Source organism: Orbicella faveolata, unplaced genomic scaffold (genome assembly GCF_042242905.1).
Source record: "Orbicella faveolata isolate gen_17 unplaced genomic scaffold, um_ofav_v1 contig_36, whole genome shotgun sequence".
NCBI lineage: Eukaryota > Metazoa > Cnidaria > Anthozoa > Scleractinia > Merulinidae > Orbicella > Orbicella faveolata.
In genome coordinates this window covers 10,536,285-10,563,574 of record NW_028301565.1, presented here as the reverse complement: position 1 = coordinate 10,563,574, position 27,290 = coordinate 10,536,285, and the positions used below count along the sequence as shown (strand labels likewise).

General features: G+C 39.4%; 1 protein-coding gene across 1 annotated transcript; it reads left to right on the top strand.

Annotated features, from left to right (window-relative positions):
* The first annotated feature begins 10 nt into the window (after positions 1 to 10).
* LOC149102261 (uncharacterized) lies at positions 11 to 13,069 on the top strand. The gene is made up of 5 exons (XM_089275314.1): positions 11 to 150; positions 3,852 to 5,096; positions 6,631 to 6,924; positions 7,662 to 7,973; positions 10,907 to 13,069. Exons 1-5 carry the CDS (start codon positions 99 to 101, stop codon positions 11,230 to 11,232), a joined length of 2,229 nt encoding a protein of 742 aa, XP_089131440.1. The 5' UTR covers positions 11 to 98; the 3' UTR covers positions 11,233 to 13,069.
* The last annotated feature ends 14,221 nt before the right edge of the window (positions 13,070 to 27,290 follow it).

Below are 27,290 nucleotides of genomic sequence, written 5' to 3'. Positions count from 1 at the left end.
TCAACGTCTAGTGTAATCCATTTAAGTGCCAAATTTGGTCTTAGTGGTGATTTTTGATGCGCTAGAGCCAGCTTACTTGAAGGCGTTGCTTGGTTGCGATGGCGAGCGCGTTGAAGAAAGTGAAGAAAAAGTTAACTGGTAAAGGGAAAGGTAAGCTTGTTTATTTACCAATCGTAATACAACATTTGATTAGTTTTGCATGATTATAAACTTTCTATGTCAATCAGCAGTGGTGGGATTTGGATGTGAGTTCGTAAGTTACGATTTTGAATTACGGAAGTTAATGAATCACTTGCTGCAAGGGAATTACGTCGATTATGTCGTTCTTTTTACAAGCTTTCAGTATTTTAATTTTCTGCTGTATCATCATATTTCTTTCACACGGATAATTTCCAGTGCCACCTAGTCGATGGGTCAAACATGGAATACTTCCCTTCCCCCTTCATGAATTACTTACCTTTGCATGGGTGTGGTGGGGGTTGGGTAATTCCGTGTCAAACTAGGGATTTTCACGACCTTTCCCCCTTCCTTTCCACTTTTGACAAACTAGGGTTTGTCACGATATTCTACACTTCAACACATGGAGAAGTGTAGAACTAAGTACAGAATGACAACAGTGGAAAGGATGGTGAAAAGGTCATGAAATTCCTAGTTTGTCGCGGTATTCTACACTTCCATGCATAGAGAGGTGTAGAATTATATCAAAGTGTAGAAACCAGGGATTTCAAGGCCACTACTGGAGATTCATGAACTTTTTTTGTCACAAGAATTACAACTGACAGAGGGTCACAGATACTTGCACCTCTGCGAGATGTGTGATTTATTTCCAGTGCTCAATATTAAAAGCCATTCTTTATGGGGAGCAGGAATGGCACAGTGGTGAGAGCACTTGCCTCCCACCAATGTGGCCTGGATTCAATTCCGGCCTGGTGCCATACATGCATTGAGCGTGTTGTTGGTTCCTGCCTTGCGAAGGTTTTTCTGCAGGTTTTTCGGTCTCCTTGCTCCACAAAAACCAACATCTCCAAATTCCCAATATTCAACCAGGAGAACAAGAGGACCCACGTGAAAACCAGCTGAGGCTGATGTGGCTCATCAAACTCTCTAAATGTTGAAATTTATTATTTTTTATTTTTTTAGAAAAATATCTGTGTGTTTGAGTATAAATTGGTATGATGGTAGAACTATATAGCTGTCATGTGGCTCTGTTGTTGCTCTATACAGTATTTTACGATAACTGCAGAAATTCTTGCACGCTCTTTGGCTGACTTTCATTGTCAATAAGCGGACAGACACATGATTTTATAATTTATGCGATGCGTCAAGGGGCTAGAGCGGACAATTTGACAATTTGTTATCGTAAACAACAAATTGACATCAGTTTTTCATGGGTCTGTCCTGTTATTAACAATGAATTTTGTCATAACAATGTCAAAGTAGCTAGTCTGTGGATCCTCTTGGCTATCGCCTTATGGATCCACAGCTACTTTGACAATGTTATGATGAAATTCATGATCAATAACAGAACAGACGCATGAAAAACTGATGTCATTTTTGTTAAGTTTGATATTTTTTCAATGAGGTTTTCTCTCTTTTTGGAGAGGCACTGACAGTTTCACTGAAGTGAAACCATTATACTGTTGTATAGTGAAACCTGTATTTAAGCGGACTCCATATTAAGTGGACACCCTCTACAGGGCTCGAGACTAATGGTAGCCAGCTAGCCACAGACTAGTAAAAATTCCATTTTGACTAGTGGTTTTTTGGGCTTCACTAGCCATTTTGGCTAGTGAAAATGAAAATTTGGGAGCACTGAAGGCCCAGAGGAAACCAATCAAAAGTTAATTTTAAATTTTTCACAAAACGAAATGTAGTCAAAGTGTGCAGAATTTAAAACATCGGCTGTAGTAAATATCATATATAATTTATTGGCCCAAACAAGAACTTTAAATTACTAAAATGCAGAGGAATGATTGACTCTTTTGTTTGTTTTTCTCTTAGTAAAAATCGATGAACAACAAAAATTTGCTTGCTGCTAATGATAAGCCATGCGTGAAACCATGTGGAACTCTAGGGATCATGTTTCATGCACGCAGCATCTGGAGGTCACATACGCTTTCAAAAAATTAAAAATTTCGCATTTGTTCGAAAATTTGAAAATGTAATATCGATGCCTATGTTTGCAACTTGTAAATAAAGATGTTGTGTTCATAAGAAATCATGAATTGGCATTTTGAAAGAAAGGAATGTTTTTCGGCGGTGAGTTGCGAAGTTCTGTGGGAATTTCTCACGGAAGCGAAAACTTCAGTTTTTGTTGTTGAGCGACTCCTATAATTTTAACATCGATTCCTATGTTTGCAAGTGTCTGCGTCTGGCTAGTGAAAAATTTGTTTTGGCTAGTAAATCAAACCTGTCACTACCCACTGGGCTAGCAAGCTGAAAAGTTAGTCTCAAGCCCTGCTCTATTTTAACTTAAAAGTGGACACCAGCTGAAGTCTCAAAATTTTCTCCCCACACTTACTGTAAAATAAACCTGGATTCAACAGACACCTGCTTAGCAGACACAGACAGCACTATTAAGCCATTTTGTTACACAAAACCTGCAATAAGCGGACACTTCAAGAGCTTTTTACTTCTAAAAACTCTGCTCAGACTCCTTTAACATTGTTCAGTGATGTCATTTTAAAGCTAAGTGATTATTCCAGGTTGATGTATAGATCGTTTTCACGTGACGTCATCACTTTCTAAAATCCAAAACGAAAGAGCCACCAAAGTTTTTGTCCTCATCAGGCACAAGAGGCGGTACATTTATGTCTGTTTACAATTTTACACCTCAATAGCGTGCTTCGCTTGGAATCCAGAGCATTTTGAATTTCAGGGTTATGGAGGTGCGTGACACAAGGCTATGATCAAGTTTGTCGAAAAATATATACTTATCTCATGATTTTGAGCCTTTTTAGAAGTTAAAGCATTAGGAAAAGTGCTTATGTAAATGCTTGTTTGATCAGTACTGATAATCAGTCACCTAGATAGCCAAAATCAGATGTTACACTATTTTCCAGCCGCCATATTGGTGTACCACGGAGGTACACCAACATGGCGTTTTCATTCTGGGCTCTGTAAATATTGGCGAAACATTTCGACGAATATCTGAAGTTTGGGGAAACGCACAGGCCTAAAACTTGGAGAAGTGGCTTATTTAGTTATCTTCTATAACATCATAATTTCATAGCTTTTTCCACTGGATGGTTTTCGATTTATTTTTTTATTTCGTGACAGTGAAAACGATCTATTGACTGACTCGACATGCATTCTCCTATGAGCAGTGTTTGATCTCACACTGTGTTACACTGTGTTCCAAAACAGTTAATAATTAACTATTATTGCACAACATATTAGAACCTGTTTTGAACAGACATCCTGAGTTAAGTGGACACTAGTGAGGGTCCCAAGGGTGTCTACTAAATACAGGTTTCACTGTATTGTGTTATTAAAACCAAGGCTACTTTTTATTAGGGGTGGATAGAAGTGGCAACTGGAGGTGGGAAAGATGAGGGAGGCAGCAGGATTCTTGAGGTGGCAGAAAAGGGGAGAAACAAAAAATAGTGTTGCAAACAAACATTACTTGACAGTGTATTATGGAGCAAATAGAGATAGGAGCCACTAGGTAAGGGATCAGGGAACTGAGAGTAAAGGTCTGGGAAGTGGGAGGTAGACTCCCTGTATTCCCTTGCGGTCAGCTATTAGTTCTGGAAAATGAGTCCCACTTGGCTTAAATATTACAGACTTACAGGGGTACAGTTAACTAGGTTATTTAATCTTTATGTGGTACATAATTAAATGTTTTTCAGGAAAAAGGCGAGATGATGATACTAAAGAAGATCAAGAATATGAATCTTTGCCAGATGTTGCGAGGGAAGCCCATAATAAGAATGCACCAATTTCCCAGCCATCTACATCAAGTCAGAAATCATCTGTTGGCTCACAAAAGAGTGATTTGAAATCAGCTGGAGGTAGTTTAGATTCAGAACTGTTTCGTCTGAACTTACAGAATGATTTTGATAAAAAAGTTCTCAAAGTCTTTCTGGGTGGAGTGGTTGCTGCTACTGCTCAAGCATGTGGAAACAATCATCAAGGTGCATCAGGTGTTTCTAGTAAACCTCCAAATCCTGACAGTGGTACTTTTAGAGATGGCATCACCCGCAGTGAAGAAACTCAAACCCAGGTGCCGAACGTGCCTGAACCTGCTGATACTGATGGAGAAGTCCCTACAGATCCTAACAGTGGTACTTCTAGAGATGGCATCATCCACAGTGAAGAAACTCAAACCCAGGTGCTGAACATGCCTGAACTTGCTGATACTGATGGAGAAGTCCCTACAGATCCTAACAGCGAAGCTTCTGGAGGTGGTCTCACCCACAGTGAACAAACTCACACCCAGGTGCCGAACATGCCTGAACCTGCTAATACTGATGGAGAAGTCCCTACAGATCCTAACAGTGAAGCTTCTGGAGATTGCCTCACTCACAGTGAACAAGCTCACATCCAGGTGCCAAACATGTCTGAACCTGCTAATACTGACGGAGGAATCCCTACAGATCCTAACAGCGAAGCTTCTGGAGATTGCCTCACCCACAGTGAACAAACTCACACCCAGGTGCCGAACATGCCTGAACCTGCTAATACTGATGGAGGAATCCCTATAGATCCTAACAGCGACACTCCTGTAGATGACGTCACCCACAGTGAAGAAACTCACTCTCAGGTGCTGAATGTACCTGATCCTGTCAATGCTGATGAACTTGTCAATCCGAATTCTAACAATGAAGTGTCTAGAGATGATCACAACCATGAGAGAAATGCTGCTGTTGCTGCAAGGACTGAGGCTCCTAATCTTAACCAAGATGCAACAGTCTCTGTTGCTGCAGCTGCTGCTGCTGTAGAAACAGTACCCTTACATCCAGATGGAATCGATTTACAGAGTTTGACTAGCACTCCTATCCAGGAGGAAGCAGTAGACACAGTCGATGAAGGTGCTGCTAGCAATGAAACAGCTCCCTCAGAGGAAGCAGCCAACAGTTATGATTGCCTTTATGGTAAGTAGTTTGACAACTTTGAGTAAAGAAAATTAACTTTTATAAGTTAGTTAAGGTTCCTTCCTACCTCCGTGGGTGTCCTTCAGGAAAAAATTCGTTTCAATAAAACCTTAACAAACTATATATCAGAGGAAAGCTTAAAAAATGTACTTTGCGATAAAAATACAATGTAAGCGAGGTTTTCTTTTAGGAAGTGTCAGCAGCTGGTAAGTCATGAAATGACCGAGGGTTCTTCTATTGAATTTATTGGCCATCGGATGCTACCACACAGGCAAAATGGCTGCACAGTCTTATTCACAAGGCATCAATCAACATAAGGATGTCAGGCTTTTTCAATATCCTGATTGGCTGTCTAGTTATCTGCATCTAAAGTTGGAGTAGCTAGAAATATGCAAGATGTGTTGCATAAATGGACGCCATGGGAAAACAATGTTAAATATCCATATTTCCCGACACACTTTCATCTGTCATTATCCCTGGAATGTTGTGGCGAAATTTCTAGAAAATCAGTCAAATTTGCGTACCCTATAAATTTGCTCAAAGTGTATGTATGCCTCCCAAATTCAAATGCAAGATTTTAGCTTGCAAAGGTTCGTAAACAACTTGCACCACGCCAGAAGATTATCTCACCTTATGAAACCACAAACCAATGGAGCAACAGCACCTCTTAGTGTCAATGACAATGGATCAAGATTTCCCGGGAAAAGCTTCAGGGGCTTATAGTTCAAAACCAGCACAGTGAAATTTTTTTATATTATCAAATTTTAATAAGCATGATAAGACGGAACTTTTGGCAAAGTTTTAAAAAACTCTGTACATGGGGTTCAGAGCCACCTTAAATTTTTGAAAATGTAATTAAGGGTGTTTTTTGGCAGGTCATACTGTTGCTATGGTAACCTATTGCGTCACGCAAATGATAACGTGTTCACCAATGATTGGGCAGTTTTTTGACACCATGATTGTAGCATCAAGTGATAAAAAGTGGTTATAATGACCCATTCAAATCTAACTGCTGGAAATTGTTTTGAGCCACCTTAAACGAAAGTTAATCCAGCAAAGCAGACCAAGACGGGCATGGCTAGAACTTAATTTGACTTCAAGAAGATACCACTTGAAAAGGAAATGAAAGCTTTTAAATTTTTTCCCTAAGTCCACCCTAAAGGATACCTTGATGGCTAAATATAGTCGTGTGCGTTTTGTCCTGAACGCCCCAAGTTTGACCAAAGTCTTGATTTATGGTCCTAAGCAAAATTATTAGCATCCTTGACCCCTCCACACAGGATTTCCCCCCCTCCCCTGGGGTGATCCCTTTTAGCCCTCCCCTCTTGCAGCCTTTCATCTACCAATCCCTCTTACACATTTCTTATTCCTCAGCCTCCCGTCGCTTTTCTCCTGTTCTTATGGTTAATTAACTCATTAAAATAAATGACAACTGCTTTTCACTCCAAAAGAGATTAGTAACAGAGGTAGACGTATAAAAATGTAAAATGCTATTCCTAGCCTAAAAAATCTGATCAATGCCTTTTTTCACTAGTTTCAGATGTTATTACCAAAAGTAAATTTCTTGACGACAAGTTAGCTCGTGAACTTGATCACACATCACATCGCGTCATTAAGACATGGGAACACTTGGCTTGTACAAAGGAGGTAAATGCACCCCTAGAGACTCGCCTTCGGTGTAAACTGAACAGTGAGAACAGTTGCACTCAGATGCTGATTGACTATCTCACTGTGGAAATGGAAGATAAAACAGTACATGACCTGATTGAGGCATTAAAGGGTATCAAGAGACATGATGTAGTGAAGATAATTACTGATGTTTATTCTGGTATGTTTGATCAGTGTCCATTTTTAATGTTTATGCTAGAATAAGAATATTGTCAATACTGATACACTGAAGATAACAGGAAATCATTTGAATGTACTTGTTTAGGAAATCATGCAATGTCATATAAATGGCCACTCAGTTGCGCTTGGTGCTCCTTTGAAGTGTACTGTGAGGTTTAGAAGTCTGTACTGTAAGATACAGGCAGAGTTTTTTCATGTTGTTTTGGGCTCAAGTGCAAAACACAGTCAGTCAGGCCATAAATCAGTGGATCTGCCTGGTTTTTTCCCAGTTGATTTATTGCCGTCTTTGTTGTACTGAGAAGAAGAAAACAACAGCAACCAAAACATTGCAATGAACCTCTTAATGACAAGTTATTATTAATAATATATTTCTTGACTACCTGTTGTTCCCAATAAATGCTTTGGTCTCCAAGGTAGAGTTGTAAATAGAATAAGCCCGTCAAGCATTTTGTCGGCGTTAATAAGTTTTATCTATAGATTGAGATGGCTACCAAAATAATGAATAAACAAGAGTCAAGTAACCATCAGGTCCACCAGGGCAAGTTTGAAACAGATGCTTGGGGCATTAAGTCAAGAAAATATGGTAAATCGAATATTGCATACGTGTGTATTTGGAGCTGTGCTCACTGCCTTCTAGAGAATTCAGTATTAAATAATACCCACATTTAAGGCCTACTCTCTGAATGTCTGTCTGCATGTTCCTTTTTTACCCAACAGATACTGAAAATTCTACAGAAAAAATCAGCGACTTTGCTTCTTCTAATGCTAATAGTGAGATAATTAAGGAAATGGCCAGCAAGTTGGACCAGAAGTCACGGGTTAATGGATATTGGATTAACCTTGGTCAACAATTTAAAATTCCTGGTGACAAGTTAAAAGAGATAGAATATGGCCAGTTCAATCCAGCATTTGCCTTGATGGAATACCTTTATTCAAAACAAGAGCATTTGACAGTCGGAAAATTTTATGAAGAGGTAGAGAAATTGAAGCGAAGAGATGTGTTAAAGAAGCTGGATCCATTTCTTAGTGGTAAGTTTTGGTGACTTTTCCAGTGCTGATCACTAAGATCGACTGCTTCCAGGGGGGAGGTGGAACTCCTATATTAAAAGGATGGGGTGCTTGTCATACCCTTTAGGGGTTAAGAAAGCAGTTTTGGTACCTCTTAGGGTGTTCCATCTCAACAGGTCCACAACGGGAGCTTTCACTGTTAATCATAACAATTACAATTTCCTCAAATGTGATTGGTGCATAAACTGCTGTATTTTGCTCTAAGTAATCTGCAAAGTTGTAATCAGACAGTGTAATCGGACAGTTGGCTGTAATCGGACACCTGTAATCGGACAGTTACATGAGCCAATCATTTTAAGTCCTCTCCACTAAATCCACCAATCACAACATTGATTGCAATCACTATAGTAACCACTGACTGAGACTGACTTTGTAAAATTGTGTAGGTTTAGTCTCTGGTGACTGTTTTGAAAGAGACTTGACAGCCATTTTGCGAGCTGTTCTCCATATTCTATATTTATGATATTTAAAATGACAATAAAAAGCTCTTTATCAAATGAAACTTTTACTTTTGTGGGAAATTGTAATTGTTATGATTAATTGGTAACAGGACATCGTGTCGTCCAATTCAGTCTGTAATCATACTGGTATTTAACAAATCGGACTCCCGCTTCGCGGTCGTCTGATTTTGTTAATCACTCGTATGATTACAGACCGAATTGCACTCCACTCAGTCCTATTACCATTATATATTGACAGGATTTGACAATCAACTTTATGAGGAGAAGGTATTTGAAGTAATCATCTTTACTGCCATTAAAATCTCTATGATGTGTTATTTTAGAATTGCTACCTCTTAGGGGTGAAAAAAAATTCAAGCCACGCCCACAAAACAGGATCGTGGTACGTCTTAGGGGTTCTTTTCGAAATTTCCGCTTAGCGCCACCGTCTCCCCTGGGTCAGACTGCTCACAGATTAGTTTTGACGAGTTGCGTTTAAAAATGCTTTATGAAAGAGGACGATTTGGTTAAGAAGAATTCCTTTTGTCCTTCATTTCTGACAGGCAATTTGAGTTGCCTTCTCCTCAGGCGCTTTAATTATTTGCACTTTATAATAAAAGGCAAGCGCGAAGTACTAGCGGCTGGTCATTTGAGTTTAACTTTCGTGAAAGCAACCTGAAAAAAAAACTTGTTCTCAATGCGCACCAGAATTATTCCGGCGCGCACGTTTACCGAGAGTGGATCACCTCGTGACCTAGCCATTTGGTTTGGGATCAAGAGAAAAACAAAACAAAAGAGCACACGAACGTACTTCTTCTTGGTTAGCTCCGCGAGCGGGCAGGATGAACCAAATCATGTGCTGAATTTGGCTGACCAAGGGCAAGATACATGAGTTGTTGGCCAAGCGTTAGGGCAAGATGGCTGGATATTGCCCAAGGTTGCTTTTACGTGTTTATGAAGCAGTCCAACATTTATTTCCAGCCATCTTGACCAAGCAAGCGTGGTCAGTTAAGGATTTATTATGTGGCATTTCTTGTAGGACACTACGGGTAATCAAAAGTGGGCAAGTTAGCTCCCCCCCGCCCCCCACTCATGTTTCCCATTCGAGTAGCCAATTGTCATGCCTGCTCACGTCTCACGTCCAATCAAAAGAAAGGAAAATAAATGGAATGATTATGTGCAGTATCTTTGGTTGGAAAATGTGACGCTAAGCCATAAAGGAAGAGTGACGAACGAACGAATCCCAAAATTTGTCCTTTGGTGCTTTACATACGTCCTAGAGGGCGAGAAGGCGCCTCTCGCCGCAGTAGAATTATAGAACCCCATTTCAACACCAGTGAACCACCAAAATCTGTCTAAGGTGTTAACGGAGCTAAGATTTACTAGGCTGTTGGCAGTCGGTCTTTGCTCTTATGGACAATTAGACGAGTGCTGCGATCGTGAACGAAAAAGGGCGGTATGGCCGAGTTGGGAATGGGGCGAGATGAGAGTCTTTAGGCTAAAGCATCTCGTCGGGAGTTATAAACAAAATAATGGCTCTCCAATCTCTTTTGATCTCTTTTCTCTGGCTTTGATTGAGATTTACGTATTAACGAGGTTGTCGTATTAAAGGCGTGTCGAGACCTGTGTAGTTGGTACAGTAAAAACCCGCATGCAGAAATTTGCCATTTTAGTACCCAAAAATATAAGAACCTGTTTAGCCAAGCAAGATCAAGAAGGTTCTTATATGTATGTGGGTTACAGTTAAATAATGATAAACATTTTAACCAAGGAATGTGACTTTGAGATTGCAAATTTATTTACAAGAAAATGCATAATACAGTTGTGAATAAACAGGGGCACCCAACGGATCGTTTCGGTAAATGATCTGTTCGGAAGGCCTTTAATCCCCTCTGATTTTCTGAAGAGAATTGTCACCTCGAACTTCCGTGATATGAGAATTTAATGTCTGTTGTTTTCGAATTGTAAAAATGTCGTTTTGGGTACCGAAAAAAGGTCAGCTATCATTTTCGGAAAGGCGATAAGACCTACGGTTTTCGGGGAATGGACAAAAAAGCCCTAATAAATTCGAGAATACTAAAGTTCCCCTAGAATAACCGAACAGGTAAAATTTTTTAGCGCAGCCTAAAATTAACATACAGAGCTTTAAAAGTACTCCAGATAGCCTAAAACAGCGTTTAAAAGCATTTGAGAGAAAACGGTCGTTGGGTGCCCCTGAATGAATACTGTATAATCAAGGGCCAAACCCAAGGTTATTTATTTTACTGGTAATCAACAACTACATCTCCCTTATAGATATTAAAAATCTAATTCAGGACCGACTTACCCTAAATTACCAATAACTACCCCAAAATACAAGAAACTATTTTGCCAGACTTGTAGGTCCTTACACGCGGGTTTTACTGTATTGATGTAATAAGCACTGACGTTGAATACTAATTGTCTGATTTACAGAACATAGGGAAAAACAATTGAAAGATGTTATCGAGCCAGAATCCGATGTTATGACAAGTATCTGCGTGTGTCTGAACAACCCAAACAGAGTACTGAAGAACTGGAGACACCTGGCAAGTGCGTTCAAAGTTCCAAGAGAAATCTACAAGGATTTCAATCCAGAGAAACCCTTGAGTCCGACCAGCGTGCTGTTTAAATGGATCTTTGCCAACAGGGGGGATCTAACAGTGGGTCAGCTGTGTGCTGCTCTTAAAAGTATTGACAGAAACGACGTGGTAAGAGACTTAAGAAAACACTTGGAAGAACAATCCACTGTACAAGAATAAACTTTCGCGCATTCCAACGGACAGTGGCGAAGAGTCGAGGTTAGGGCACAGAAATACCATAAACTACCGCTTATAACCCCCCCCCCCCCCGGCTTATAGGCCAGGTTTGTTGTTTATGATGTAGGAAAGTGGCGACGAAGCGGAAGTGGCTTGTACGTTAGCAAAATAATCGGAAAGCTGTAAGAAAGGAGAAAAGAATAGATTTATTTTACTAAAGCTTTTCAAATACGCATGATGAATGGTATTCAAAGACACTAATTGTAGAAAATGGGATATCCTGCAAAGCTGGAGCTTGCCATGTGGACTGGAAATACGTTACAGAAAAAATTGTAGCGCAGGAATACAATTTTTGTATATTATTAGTCAATTCAATGCAATTTTAGCGATGTTAAACATTATTTGTGCGCGGAGTAGGACAGAGTTTAGTCACAAAATGACAGACGGCCAAGCCGTTGTATTCGCTTTTTTTTAATCCTTTCAGAACGTACCTCTTTGGCGTTTTTACGTACACATAATATATGTAACCTAGACTAAGATTTCTTAAGGTGGCTGGCAACAGGTTCCAGCAGTTATGCTTTGATGGATCAATACCGCCACTTTTTATCCAGTGATGTTACGGTAATGGTATCACAGCCGTGAATACCCAGTCATTGTAAACAAGTTGTGGTCATCTTCATGGCACAATACAATGTACATAGGTTACCATAGCAACCGTACAACCTGTTAAAATACCCTCAAGTACTTAAAACTTAAAATGAGTTCCGTTTGCCCAATGTTTTGTTATCGAGTTGTGATAAGCGTGTTACGATACAGCTTTCTGCAAAGTTAAAAAAAAATACCTCGAGGAGTTTCAGGGCTTTGAACCTCCTTAACAGAATCAAACTGATAAAAAGAGCAAAAACTGTTGTCAGCCACCAGCTACATACCAGTTATGAAACACTTTCGAGTGGTATACCATAAAATATTCCGCGAGTCACTTGTATTTTTTCGACATACAGACGAGCCTTTAGATGAGCGTGTATACCAACAAAATACAAGTGACAAGTGGAATAGTCCATGTTATTAAAAACTGGATCATGGATAACATGTAATTCGAGAGTTTTCAGTGGCTTAGCCATCATGCGTTATGAGCCATTAAACCATGCTCTACAAATATGGTAAGCGTGCGCGTGATTTCGGGGGACGTTTTTATTTTTATTTTAGTTTAGTTTTCTATATTTTAAGGGCGTTCTTAATAAAACAATTATTCCACTCGCCCTTGTTGGATATGAGATATGATTATAGCCAACTCATATCCAACGCGCGCTCGTGGAATAACTACTCGAAAGCATTGCATAAGAATTTATACCATACCATAGAAAATACATTGGCCAACACAGTGACATACGACATACGCGCGGCGCATGATGGGAAGGTTGGGTGTAATACCGTCGAATATACAACGGCTTTCCTTTATTCTGATTGGCTGTATTTTCAATGGCATGGTATAAATAGTCTGAAATCGGTCGTGTTTATACTTTGTACAGTAGACAGAAAAACGTGTTTTGAGATATTGTAGTTTTAAATGATCTAGCTTGATCTTTGAAACTTGATAATAAGTCTGGGACAAAAAATCAAACAAGTTTCAAATCATGTTGACTAAAAATCAATTTTTGACTAGAGCGGAGGTAACGAATATTTTGTCGTGTTTAACTCGATATTTCGAGTAAAACACGTGAGAAACTCCAGGCATCCGTCTGTTGTTCTATACTTTTTTAGATAATTTCTGTACGTTCTTAAAGAACAAAGGAGAAGGAAAAGTGCAAGTATTTTGCTAAATAAAATATGTATATGTTTTTTTGGTTTTCGATGTTTTATAATCATCAATACAGAGGAAGAATGCAGTTTTCCTTCTGTTCAGATATCAGAATTAAATACCTTCATCTTTCCGTGGTTGCTTGTCCTGGAAAGGGTTTTCTTCGTGTTTGGCCAAAGACGTTTATATATATATATAAAAAAAACATTTAAAAAATGGTACCCTGGACCCAAAAGTCGTTGTAGTTTTCGTGGCCTCGCTTGGCTCACATCTGACTAAAAAAATGTGTGCGTATGTATATATGTAAAGTCGTAGCAGTTGCCACTGGCACTATTGTGGTTCATTTTATTACTTTGAGCTTGAAGAATGACGTACCCTGGGAGCAGTTAGTTTCTACATCGAACGCTTGTTCGGCGTAGGAGGAACGCGAACTGCTCGTGGGGTAAGCATGACGTCGACGTAGCGAGTGAATGTTTGCTTTTGTGTTTGTGTAGTCTGAACCCTGCTTTTGGTTTTAAGTGCATATAATGGATTTTTCTCTTGCTTCTAAATCTACACATCACCCAGAGAACTCGTGAGGTAAAATATGTGATATGAACAAAATGCGATTTGTTTTCAATTATTAAGTCTATATTTTTGCGGTACACCCACGCCGTACATTAAAATGCATTTTTTCCAGATTTCTTACTACCCCGAAGAAATTTTTTTCGAACTCAGCTTCCTTACTTCAGCCTAAGCATATCACAGCTCTTTTGTCACTGAGAACTGAGAGAAGACTAAGGTGAATGCTCAGACGAAATAGCAAGTTTTTCTTCAGTTTTTTTTTTTTTCAACTCGAAAATGATTTTGCGCAAAAGTCCTTCGGACAATATGTAGAATCCAGTGAAAAGAAACAAAAACGACCCCAACCCCCCTCTCTCTTGGCGCTTATTGTGCATTCTGATTGTTTGATCAGCTCACTGGTTTCTGTAGTTATCCGAATTTGTTCACTGCTCAAAAAATTGCTTGGTTTTCATGCCGAATGTAATATTTACAAATATGAAGTAATTCCTGGTTAGAAGAGCAGTGGTGCTGTCCATGCATCAGGAAAAAAAAATGGAACAGAAGACTTGAACTATAAAATGTTCCACAGCTACGCAGGACATCGCAAACAATGCCTTCCTGAAACTTTCTTACTCCCCAAATCTCTTTCTGATTTTAAGCTCAATATTGGAAGCCTGTTTTGTACTTTATTTAGGTCTTATTAAACGAGCTGGAGGTCTGTATGGGAGAATCTTGACCGAGGTCGTGAGTACAGACCGAACGCAATGAGGTCTGTACACACGACCGAGGTCAAGATTCTCCCATACAGACCGACTTAGCTCGGTTAATAAGATGTTTATTATATGGCAAAGAAGAAAACTTTAATTCTTTTAATGTAACTGGTTTGCCGACAGTTTGCTTGCGAAAGGCGATGAGCTTAACTTAAACCTGCCGAAATTTGCTCGTTCTCTTTACTTGTTTGTTTTGTCATCAGGCTTTTTGGCAGTGCCATAAATGATTGAGAAGAAAATAAAAGAAAATGGTGAACATTTTTGTATTTTAGTTTGCTACTTTGTCAACGCAAAATGAAACCGGTCTAGCTAGATGCCGGTCTAGATGGGAAAATCTAGACCGCGGTCAATATCGATTTCAGCCAATAATATTCGTGAATTCGGTAGTTCCCAGTCTTTGTGAGACGCAGCCATACAATAAGTGGTTTTATTAAATAGATAGGACACTGCACGCGCTCTGATTGGTCAAATGTTTTATTTAAGAAATAGAAAACATGTACCGTGTTTCTATCGAGTTTAAGTATAAATCTACTAGCGTTCTATCACGAATGCTGTCCTCTGATTGGCTACGCTACTCATCATCTATTCTGTGATAGATAGTGAGTAGCGTAGCCGTGTGCCTTTGTTAACTGACAGCCGCCTTTTGGCGTTTTCGAAGTGTCTCTGAAGAGGATTTAGATAAAGTTTTGAACGACTAGAAGATTTATGCTAAAACAATTAGATTATTCACTCTCGATTTCTATGCGTGATAGTTGACTCAAGCTGCGCCCCCGTCAACTATCACGCGATAGAAATCTCGAGCTCATAATCTATTTGTTTAATAGAAACACGAGTGGAAGTTTGGGAGAACGAGAAATGCTGTGGGATTACGAGCCGCAGGCGATTGTTTCCACATCTTTTTCGTGTTCTCCCAAACTTTCACGAGTGTTTCTATAACTCGATAGAAACATGGAGAACATGTTTTCTATTTCTTTTAGAAAACACCGCGACGAAAAAAAGGAAAACAACTTGTTAACTTTGATTATCAAAATGTAAATTCTCTTTACTCGCGCCATCATTACGTCAACAGCTCGTGCTAGTTTTGTGTTTCCATCGCGTTATAGAAACACGATTTTAACCAATCAGCGCGCGCATTTTCTTAGGACTGTTTTCTAACAGAGTATAAAACATAGAAAACGCGTGTTTTATTGGTTTTCGCCACATTACCTCTAGAACATAAAGCGAACGAAGAAGCCTAAGCCGTGTATTACACTGTAATAAAATACTCCGGACATTTAATTACACTCGAGAAATCTGCGGCTCGTGTTTTCTACACTTCCCTCGGGGTCTGAAATGCCCGTCGTGTTTTATCACAGAGTATTACACGGCTTAGACTTCTTTATTTGTTAAAGAGTAAGCTCATTTTACACTTCCTGGAGGTCCCCGCAGCTTGCCAGATGTTAAAAAAAACTGGAAGCAAGTACAGAGCTTTTAAACACACTCGTTTGAGTGCTCTCTCTTTAAATCGGTGCTATCAAAACTGCAATTAAGGCCGGTACCACTCAACCTGCCATTCAACAGAAGTTAAAGAACCGCGAATTAAGAACCAAGTTACAGCGGGAATCGATAAGGCTTAATGCTTACGAGTTCTATGGGAAACCGGTTCTTCAGGTTGAAACGAGGAGGAGTATCGTAGTTCGTTATCATCAAAAACCCTTCCCGGGAAAATTCATGGGAATAGGAAAATATCCTCAGAAGCCTATCTTACAAGCAACTCTCCCGTTCTGCCTTTCATGTATACACAGTCGAACTTTATAATGTGTGGAGGCGACATGGCATAGTGGTGACTCAGTGGATATGGCGCTGGATTTGTAATCCGAAGGTCCAGGGCTTCAATCCTTCTCCTCGCCGCTGGATGGATTCCCGAATTCCTTTTCGCCCCTTGTTTTGATTTTGAATAATCTCAAGCCCTGACCATAGAGCAGTGAAAAACACTTGTATAGACAATAACTGTATACTTTGGTAAACTTTTAATCCTGGCTTAGCGTTAACCTAATCTCAACAAATTAACCTGAAATGAGCCCGCGATCCAATCGAAAACAAGTACTTTGCCACCGGTCAACTTTAAAAAAAAAACATGACATCCATGAGCTATAAACCTGGGCCCGCTATATGGTCACGTGATACTGGTCAGCGGATACCTTGCTTTGACAGGTGCCAATCGACCATAACATGGATGTCAAATATCAAAGGCGTACGCTGTAAACCAAGACTTGGTATTAGCAGGAGTATGGCCGCCATGTTGCGCGACGTCGACGTCGTCGTTGGACGCACGCGTCCGCGATCCATGCCGCTAGCCGTGTTGACCATGGAAAAAGAATTGCATGGGTTTCTATTTCTATGCATGTATATGGTTCTGTTCCTATAGTTATGGACCGCCGGAGCTTCGCTGATATCGCGGCCATCTTAAAACGAAGTCCAAAATCTCGGGTCTAACAGCGTTGTTCCTAGTACCTTACTAGTTTTTGTCTTTAAATCAGGAGAGTCTATTGTCGCCTGGAGCTATATCTCTCGATATTAGAATCCCATCTCTTTCACGGGTTGAAGAGTGGATGATGTCAAACAACAGCCATGTAAGTCAAATATGGCCGGCATCTTAAAAGGAAGTGCAACTTTTCCGGTCTAAAAAGTTTTTATGTAGTAGCTTGATAGTTTTTGTGTCGATCTCAAGAAATAACACTCGTCGTCTCCGGATGGTACAATCCCATCCTTTCAACTAATGAAAAAGAGAAAAATGTCAAACATCGGTCATGTTGGTCCAATACGGCCGCTATGTTAAAAGGTGCTCCAGCATCTCAGGTCTAATAATGTTTTTTTTTAGAAACCTTGCTAGTTTTTGTCTTTACATCAAAACAGTCAAAGAGAATGATGTCAACTGAACAACAGCCATGTAAGTCTAATATGGCCGCCATCTTGAAACGAAGTGCAACATCTCAGGACTTATAACGTTTTTCCTAGTGCCTTGCTGGTTTTTGTCTTTACATCAAGACAGTCTACACTCGCCTGGAACTTTATCTCTCGATAGTAGAATTCCATCTCTTTTACGGGTTAAAAATAGGATGATTTCAAAGAGCAGCCATGTAAGTCTAATATGGCCGCCAACATGAAAGGAAATGCAAGTTTTCTGGTATAATAATCTTTTTCGTAGTAGATTGGTAGTTTTTCTTTGGATATCAAGATATAAAACCTCCACGTAAAACTTCCTCTCGATGGTAGAAACCCATCTCTTCAACTGGTGAAAAAGAGGATGATGTCAAACATCGGCCATGTTAGTCTAATATGGCCGCTATCTTCAAACAAAGTCCAGCATCTCTGGTCTATTAACGTTTTTCTTAGTACCTGGCTAGTGTTTTTCTTTACATCAAGACAGTCTACTGTCGCTGGGAGCTTCATCTCTCGATATTAGAATCCCATCTCTTTCACGGGTTGAAAAGAGGATGAAGTCCAAACAACGGCTATGATATTCTAATATGGCCTCCATTTTGAAACGAAGTGTAAGTTTCCTGGTCTAACAACTTTTTAGGTAGTGAAAAACAGAATGATGTCAAACATCGGCCGTGTTAGTCTGATACAGACCCCACCTTAACAAAAAGTACAACATCTCAGCTCTAATAAAGTTTTTCTTAATACCTTGCTAGTTTTTGTCTTTAAATCAAGACAGTGTACTGTCGCGTGGAACTTCGTCTCTCGATATTAGAATCCCATCTCTTTCACGGCTTGAAAGGAGAATGATGTCAAACAACAGTCATGTAAGTCTAATATGGCCGCCATCATGAAACGAAGTACAACATCTGAGGTTTAATAACGTTTTTCCTAGTACATTGCTAGTTTTTGTCTTAGATCAAGACAGTCTACTGTCGCCTGGAACTTTATCTCTCGATAGTAGAATTCCATCTCTTTTACGGGTTGAAAATAGGATGATTTCAAAGAGCAGCCATGTAAGTCTAATATGGCCGCCATCATGAAAGGAAGTGCAAGTTTTCTGGTGTAATAATTTTTTTTCAGTAGCTTGGTAGTTTTTCTTTGGATATCAAGATATAAAACCTCCACGTAAAATTTCGTCTCTCGATGGTAGGATCTTATTCTTTCAACTGGTGAAAAAGAGGATGATGTCAAACATTGGCCATGTTAGTCTAATATGGCCGCCATCTTCAAACAAAGTCCAGCATCTCGGGTCTATTAACGTTTTCCTTAGTACCTTGCTAGTTTTTTTCTTTACATCAAAACAGTCTACTGTCGCTGGGAGCTTTATCTCTTGATATTAGAATCCCATCTCTTTCACGGGTTGAAAAGAGGATGAAGTCCAAACAACGGCTATGATAGTCTAATATGGCCTCCATTTTGAAACGAAGTGTAAGTTTCCCAGTCTAATAACTTTTAAAGAAGCAGCTTGGTAGTTTTTGTGTGGATATCAAGATATAAAATTGTAACGTAAAAATCTCTCGATGGCAGAATCCCATCTCTTCAACGGGTGAAAAACAGAATGATGTCAAACATCGGCCGTGTTAGTCTGATATGGCCCCCATCTTGAAATGAAGTCCAACATCTCAGCTCTAATAACGTTTCTCTTAGTACCTTGCTAGTTTTTGTCTTTTCATCAAGACAGAGTACTGTCACGTGGAATTTCATCTCTTGATATTAGAATCCCATCTCTTTCACGGCTTGAAAGGAGAATGATGTCAAACAACAGCCATGTAATTCTAATATGGCCGTCATCTTGAAGCGAAGTGTAACATCTCAGGTCTAATAACGTTTTTCCTAGTACCTTGCTAGTTTTTGTCTTTACATCAAGACAGTCTACTCTCGCCTGGAACATTGTCTCTCGATAGGAGAATTCCATCTCCCTTACGGGTTGAAAAGAGGATGATTTCAAACAACAGCCATGTAAGTCTAATATGGCGCCATCTTGAAAGGAAGTGCAAGTTTCCTGGTGTAATAATTTTTTGTATTAGCTTGGTACTTTTTCTTTGGATATCAATAATTAGTATCACCCAACTAGTGGACTAATGCAAATCCTGCATTTTGATTGGCTACGCTACTAGGGGACTATTAGTAATAGTCATCGAGTAGCGAAATTGGCGCCATCGAGCGTGACGCTTTCTTTCGTTTTATTCCCAAATAAATATTTCTTCAACTTGCATTTGCTAATTTTATTATTGCCTTTTCTGTCCGACTAGTGGGCTACGGGTTACGGGTCTAATTGTTAAATAGACATTCCTCGTAAAACTTCGTCTCTCGATGGTAGAATCCCATTTCTTCAACTGGTGAAAAAGAGAATGATGTCAAACATCGGCCATGTTAGTCTATTATGGCCGCCACCTTCAAACAAAGTCCAGCATCTCGGGTCCCTGATTAACGTTTTTCTTAGTACCTGGCCAGTTTTTTCCTTTACATCAAGACAGTCTACTGTCGCTGGGAACTTTATCTCTAGATTTTGGAATCCCATCTCTTTCACGGGTTGAAAAGAGGATGAAGTCCAAACAACGGCCATGATAGTCTAATATGACCTCCATCTTAAAACGAAGTGTAAATTTGCGGAGCTAATAACTTTTTATGTAGTAGCTTGGTAGTTTTTGTGTGGATATTAAGATATAAAATTGTAACGTAAAAATTCCTCTCTCGATGGCAGAATCCCATCTCTTCAACGGGTGGAAAACAGAATAATGTCAAACATCGGCCGTGTTATTCCGGATATAGCCCCTATCTTGAAAGAAAGGAAGTCCAACATCTGAGCTCTAATAACGTTTTTCTTAGTACCTTACTAGTTTTTGTTTTTACATTAAGGCAGTCTACTGTCGCCAGGAACTTCATCTCTCGATATAAGAATCCCATCTCTTTCAGGGACTGAAAAGAGGATAAAGTCCAAAGAACGGCGATGTTAGTGTAATATGGCCGTCATCTTGAAATTTTCTGCTCTAATAACTTTTTATGTAGTTAGCTTGGTAGTTTTTGCGTAGATATCAGGATAATATATAGATCTAGCCAAGCCCAAAAGCAGGGCTTCTGAGCCGGGTTGTTGACAGCCTGATTACGCTAACACACGATTAGCGAGAATTATGATTTGAGTTTTGCAAGGCTGTCGAGTTTTTGTGAGGTTTCTGTTTCTATTATTTGGCCTCCTGTTTTGAGTATTAATAATCTTAAACTACAAAAGCAGCCCAAGACCCAAAAGCAGTGACAAACATTTGTATGGAAGAAAAAGTTATACTTCGGTTCACTTTTAATCCTGGGTTAGCGTTAACCACCTTTTGAACAACCTGGCCCTGATCCTCGCCTTAATTACAACAAAAAAACCCTGACATGAGCCCGCGATCCTATCGAAAGCCAGTGCTTAATGAGCGGTCAACTTTAAAAAACTTATGACCTCGATGAGTTTTTAACCTGAGCCCCCGTGATATGGTCACCTGATACTGGTCAGCGGATAGCTTGCTTTCACAGGTATTAATTGACCACAATATCAAAGACATGCTGTAAACCAACACTGTATGGCCGCCATGTCCGACGTCGTCGTCGTCGTCGTTGGGCGCACTCGCCCGCGAGCCATGCCGCTAACTAGGTTGGCCATGAAAAAAGAGTTGCATGGGTTTCTATTTCTATGCATGCACGTGGTCCTATTCCTATAATTATGGTGCTCCGCATGGCGGCCCTTCGGGCCGCCGGAGCTCCGCTATCAAGCAGCAATCTGGAGAGGAGCCGTCAACACAGAGAAGACAGTCGAAATACGACGCTAGTAGCGGAGTATTTTTGACAATTTTTGAGGTGTTTGGAAAGGTGCTCAAACAGAGTCTTGAGTGTCTGATATAACTTCTCGATCGGAATATAATTAAGGAGAAACAGAAAAATAAAACGGCGTAGAAATATCTGCTAAAACAATCAGATATCTAAACACCGTCACGGTCATGATTTACCGTGTTTAAGCTTGATGAATTGTTTATGACTTGGAGAAGTTATAGATCCAAATGCAAGTGACAGTAGTGACAAAGGGCGTTATAAGATCCTGGCGTTTCTGTACTCAAACGGGTTCTAGACTGAAGTGTGGACGTAGTTACGTGTATCTACGTTGAGTTATGGTTTATTGGTTCATGGCGTATAGTGTGCCTAATTAACTAAACGTAGAAAAAGGTGTTCTTCTAGTATTGTGATGTGGAGCACCTTATTGGTAATTTAGTCAACCTCTATGGTCATCATAGCTTGAGCAACCACAGACAATACCGAAATAAGATTTAAGATACTAATTATTCCAAATATACATCCAGGCAAAATATCGTGTGCCTCTAAGAAAAGAAACATGTAAGAAAATATCATTTATAATTTTTTTGTTTTTAGAATTCCAAGATGGCGACCAAAAAGAGGGTATTGGGGGTAAATTTAAAATTCGATTTACAAAGTGGAAGCTTAAGAATATACAAGCCAAAGCTTAAGAATATACAAGTTTCGTTTGTTCTTCGAATCTTAGTGAGCCAAACAGCCACCTCAGCTGATGGACTAAGAGGGAAAAAGCAACTTTCCACATATTAAAATTCAGCTTGATATTGAGGCCTAGAGGGGACAAACAAAAGAAATGAATAAACATGGTCATTCAATTTCCTTTTTTTTGTCCTCTCAGCCTCGCTGCCAAGCTGAATTTTAGTATATCGAAAGTGCTCTAATTATTGCATTCCCCGGCAACAACTTTCATTGCAAACTATTGTAGTTTCAGTCTAATCCCAAGAATACAACTCGGCTTATTCTCTTCAGCCATCATGATGGTTTTCACATTACAGCGGCTTTTCTGTCGAGTGTTGTAAAACCAAAACCAAAACCAAAGCAATTACGGTGGCCAATCACAATAAACTTTAACAACACAATGAATCAATGAGAACCCGAAGAAAATGCATCAATCTGGCGCGGGAAAACACGAACGACCAAATCGTACAAGTGGTTTTGTTTTTGCTTCTGACTGGTTGAGCAGGTGGCGGGAGTTTTTAAACCAATCACAGAGTGCAGAATAGCGGTTTTCAATAGAGTGTCGAAACTAATCAGGCAATTACCTTGGTTTTACTACGGATTGAGATTAGCTGAGTAGTTGTTTTGGTTTAGGCCCGTTTACGCATGCGTTATTCAAATAAAAAAAAGAACGTATGGATAAGAAAGTCTATAAAAAAGGGTGCATATAGCCAAGTGCCCATCAGATCGGCCCTTCGGTTTCTGTAGCATGAAACGACAAGGAGTATTTCTACTTCCCCAGCATTAAGATTGCCGGTGCCCATTTATACACCTGGGTGGAGAGAGTCACTGTGAGTTACGTGTCTTACCCAAGAACACCCGGCCACGGCTCGAACCCAGACCGCTCGATCTGGAGACGAGCGCACTAACCATGAGGCCACTGCACCTCCACAAAATCCGTTCTAAAAATCCAACTTTATATAACTTGTGTGGGGAGAAACAAGTAGAGCTTCAAATATTTCAATAAGTTGCTTTATATGCTGACAAATTGATTTTCATCCGCACAGCTATTACAAAAATATATTTTCTTACACAAAAAAATATTGTAAATATGTCTAATTACATGTAATAGGAGAACCTTTGTGTACAATATTTGCCTCATTAGCATACGCGATACAGTTTCTGATGGAGCTACAAAAACAGAAATCGGGATTCCACTGTAATGTATGAGCTCATTAACGCTTTTGCCACCCGAAAATTTTGCAGTCAAGTCAATCTCTCCTCGAACATTACACCAAAAGAGCCAAAAATTTCACCAATTACCGAGCTTCAGAAGCTCTTCAAATGTTTGACGTCTGACTCATTCGTGTCTAGCGCCTGATGCCTTCTCTGCGCAAAGTCGTATGCTAATAAGGAAAAATGTAAATAATAACGCCAGCAAAGTTTCTCCTACAGGCTTTGCACGACCCGGTCACATGGTACAAAATTAGTCATGCTCGGATGCAAGTTGCACTGTGGGAGTTCAAAAACAAAGCAACTCGTACCAATCCAGCTCGACTTGCCTTTGTTTTTGAACTCCCACTATGTAACATGGATATTGTACCATGTGACCGGGTCATGCAAAGGAATATCATTTGTGACATTTCTTGTCATTTGTCTATGCAACTGTTCAGTACAACACGTCGAGGATCATTTTGTCTCTATCAAAACCTATAGAGTTTTTACTCTTAAAAAAATTATTATTTTTTCTTTTTAAATCAGTACCTTCTGATCTGACTTCTGCTCTTAGAGCTTAGCATTCATTTCGCGAGCATTTTTTCCACAATCTATACGAACTTCACAAGTGTCGAAGTCCATCTCATGGACGCAAGTATTATCACGACGTTACTTCTAACTATTTACAATTGATAAAAAATACGTTTTCGTCTTAATGTTGTATAGTTCACAAAGAATAAGACAATGATTCATTTTGTATAACTCACAACACTTCTGAAAGAAGCGACAAGTAGTCATACAATGAGCCATACGACCATGGGGCCGATAGTCTAGCTATCAAATGAACCAGATGCCTATTCCTGACTCTTGTCTGTTTCGTATATTAGTGTGAAAATGATTTGCTCTCGTTTCGACCACTGCAAAGTGATTAGAGAACAAGTGGTAGACATTAAATGACCAATACGTTACACAAATGTTTTTAAGACTTAATAATCGATAAACGCCCAGAAGCCAGTTCCGTGGTTTCTTCCTTTACAGAAGGCTCTCGTTATTTCTAACGTCAGCCATCTCAAACTGAAGAGGGCGATTTTGGTAGGTTATACTAGATGATGCCAGCTCGGTTGGGTATTGTGTGATACTAAAATTGGAACAAATCCTTAATAAAAAGGGCTAATATTGATCTGTAAAAGTATAAACGCTGTAAAGTACTAGAAAACACAGTGATGAAAAAAAGGAAAACAATTTGTTAACTTGGATTATCTAAATGTAAATTCTCTTTGCTCGCGCCATCATTACGTCAACAGCTCGTGCTAGTTCTGTGTTTCTATCGAGTTATAGAAACACAATTTTAAGCCAATCAGCGCGCGTATTTTCTTAGGGCTGCTTTCTAAACTATTGTAAAGAACTTTGATCCTTTTGCTCGAAATTTCCTAATGCTCTTATGATCGATACATCATATTTTCGCCCTCGTCAAAAGAAAACATATTGGCCTTCGTCAAAAGATCATATTGTCGCTCTCGTCAAAATACTATGCCTTTTGTACCTCGAATTAAAATCTTTGACCCCATGTCAAGTGCCCAAACAGTTCTTGAAATGGAGACTTGCCCAAATATCTCGGAATAATGGTTGATTCAGACCTATCACGGAAGAATCAAATCGACTTCATTTGCCATAAAATTAGTAAATCAATTGAAATTATTGCTAACTAAGACATTATATTCCATGTCGTCTCTAGTTAACTATTCATCATACTCTAATAACTACCTATTTAAACTATATGGTATATGTGCATGGGGTTACTGCTAACAAAAACATTTAAAACGGTCGCAAAAACGTGCATTGCGCTTACTTTTCTTTCGGAACACCAGAAAGCATGTAATTCTCTTTTAATATTTCCTACAGCCAATTGCCTTCCAATGTCATTCTTATCTTTCCAACATTTGCGCTACTTGAGGTATGATATTTATCGTCACCAAGCCCCAATAAACGTGAATCAATTTCTTAAAACCAGTACAATACATAACTTAATCATAAAAATTACAATTTCCTCGATTGTGATTGGTTTAAAAAACTCCTATTTTCCACTAATTCACTTGCTACGTTGTTATCGGACAGTTTGTTATCGGACAGTTTGTTATCGGAGAGTTCCATAAGGCAATCACATTCAAAGTTGCAGTTTAAATCAACCAATCACATTCAACGTCGTAGCTTAATTCAACCAATCACAACCTTGGGCATATTTAAACAATTTGCGCCTCCTTTGTCAGTCTTTAAACGCAAAAACAGAGAAGATGCGAAAATCCTTTAAAAGAATTGGGTCTCAGTCTGGAATTCCATCCCACATTCAGTGAAATTATTAATCAAATCTAAATTCCGAAATAAAACGAAGGAACTACTCCTTGATGTGTTACAATGTGAAGATGACTGTATTGAAGTCTCTCATCTGATACAGAAGCTCTCTAAATTAACATATTTAATTAATAATAGTACTCTAGTCGCTTACGTATGTGCACATTACACTGTCACTTTGTTTTCGGTTACTTGTATTTGTTTCTATTGTTTATTTGTACCTTTTGTAATTTTGCTGTAAATTATCATTACTTTTCACTATTTTTTTTTCTTTCCATTTTAACATAAATTCTTGCCCCCGCCTCGATTAGTTCTGTGACTAGTTGCGGGGCAAGCAATTCCTGTAACTCTATATAAAAAGTAGACAAAGTAAAGTTCAAGTTCAAATATGATAGCCCTCGGCGTACATTCCCCGGCAACAACCTCCATTGCTAACTAGTGTAGTTTCAGTCTAATCCCAAGAATACGACTCAGCCTATTCTCTTCAGCCATCATGATGGTTTTCACGTTACAGCGGTTCTCAGTTGAGTGTTGTTAAACCAAAACCAAAGCAGTGACAGTCGCCAATCACAACAAACGTTAACACTGAACGCAATGAACCAAAGAGAACCCGAAGAAAATGCATTTAACTGTCGCGGGAAAACACGAACGACTAAGTCGTACAACTTGGTTTTGTTTTTGCATCTGATTGGTTGAGCAGGCCGCGTGAGTTTTTAAACCAATCACAGAGTAGGATGATTAACAACCAATGCTCACCGCCCGAGGGTGGAGCGCGACCGGACCCTAGAGAGCGGCGACAATCAGGCCTAATCACAGAGTGCTCCAAAAAAAAAAAAAAAAAAAAAAAACCACTGTAACAAGGACATTTTAAATAATTTGTGCGGGAAGAAACAACTGCTTAACAGTTTCAATATGTTGCTTTGATATGCTAACAATTTTTTGGTAATCCGCGTAGCTATTGAAGAAACATTTCGTCCCACAAAAAACATTACAAACATGTCTAATTACGTGTAATTATTTTTGACATTTCCTACATTTTCCTATAAAACTGTTAAGTACGGCACGTTTAGAATGATTTTGTCTTTTTCAAGACCCATGGGGTTTTACTCCTTAACTATTTTCTATTCAAATCAGTACCAAGTCTGACATCTACTCTTCAAGCTTAGCATTCACTTCGTTTTTCCTGGAATTTCTTGCACCTTCACAAGTATAAAAGTCCATCACACGGACACAAGTATTTGTAACTACTTCTAACTATTTATAATTCATAAAAAATAGTTTTTTAAAAAAGTCTTTACTCTGTCAAGAATAAGACAGGATTCAACTTGTAAAACTCACAACGTTTCTCAAGAAAGTGACAAGTAGTCACGCAATGACCATACGTGACACAAATATTAATAAAACCAAGGGAAGACGAAGGGTAAGAGAGTTTTATCGTCCATATACACCTTATTACCAAGGCAACCCCTCTTAAGTTATTTTTAGACATGGTACCCAGTTCTTCCGCGGAAAATATTACCAAACGTGCTGCGTGGACGTGTTCGTGGAGGATGAAAATGTGTAAAGCTGCTTGGCTCTGCACGTGCAGAGCAAAATCTGGGTCAAAAGGATGGCTCTGTCAAGACCCTCCTGGGATTTCCGAAACCGGGAGTGATCTAAAAATAACTCGTAAAGGATTAGTTTGGGAATAAGGCCTACATGGAGCATTAATGCATCAGTCAATTCCAGCAGTGCCCATCCTCCCCCCCCCCCCCCCGGGCCAATCCCCCGGCATTAGCATTTTTTCAAAAAAATGGGCAAATTCCCCGGGGTGGGGACGAAGAAAGAGGGCAAATGCCCCGCCCCCGGGATCGTCGCCTTCCAACACCTCCGCAGTTTTTTAATTAATCAGTGAATAAAACGGTCAACTGTTCAGTATTTTA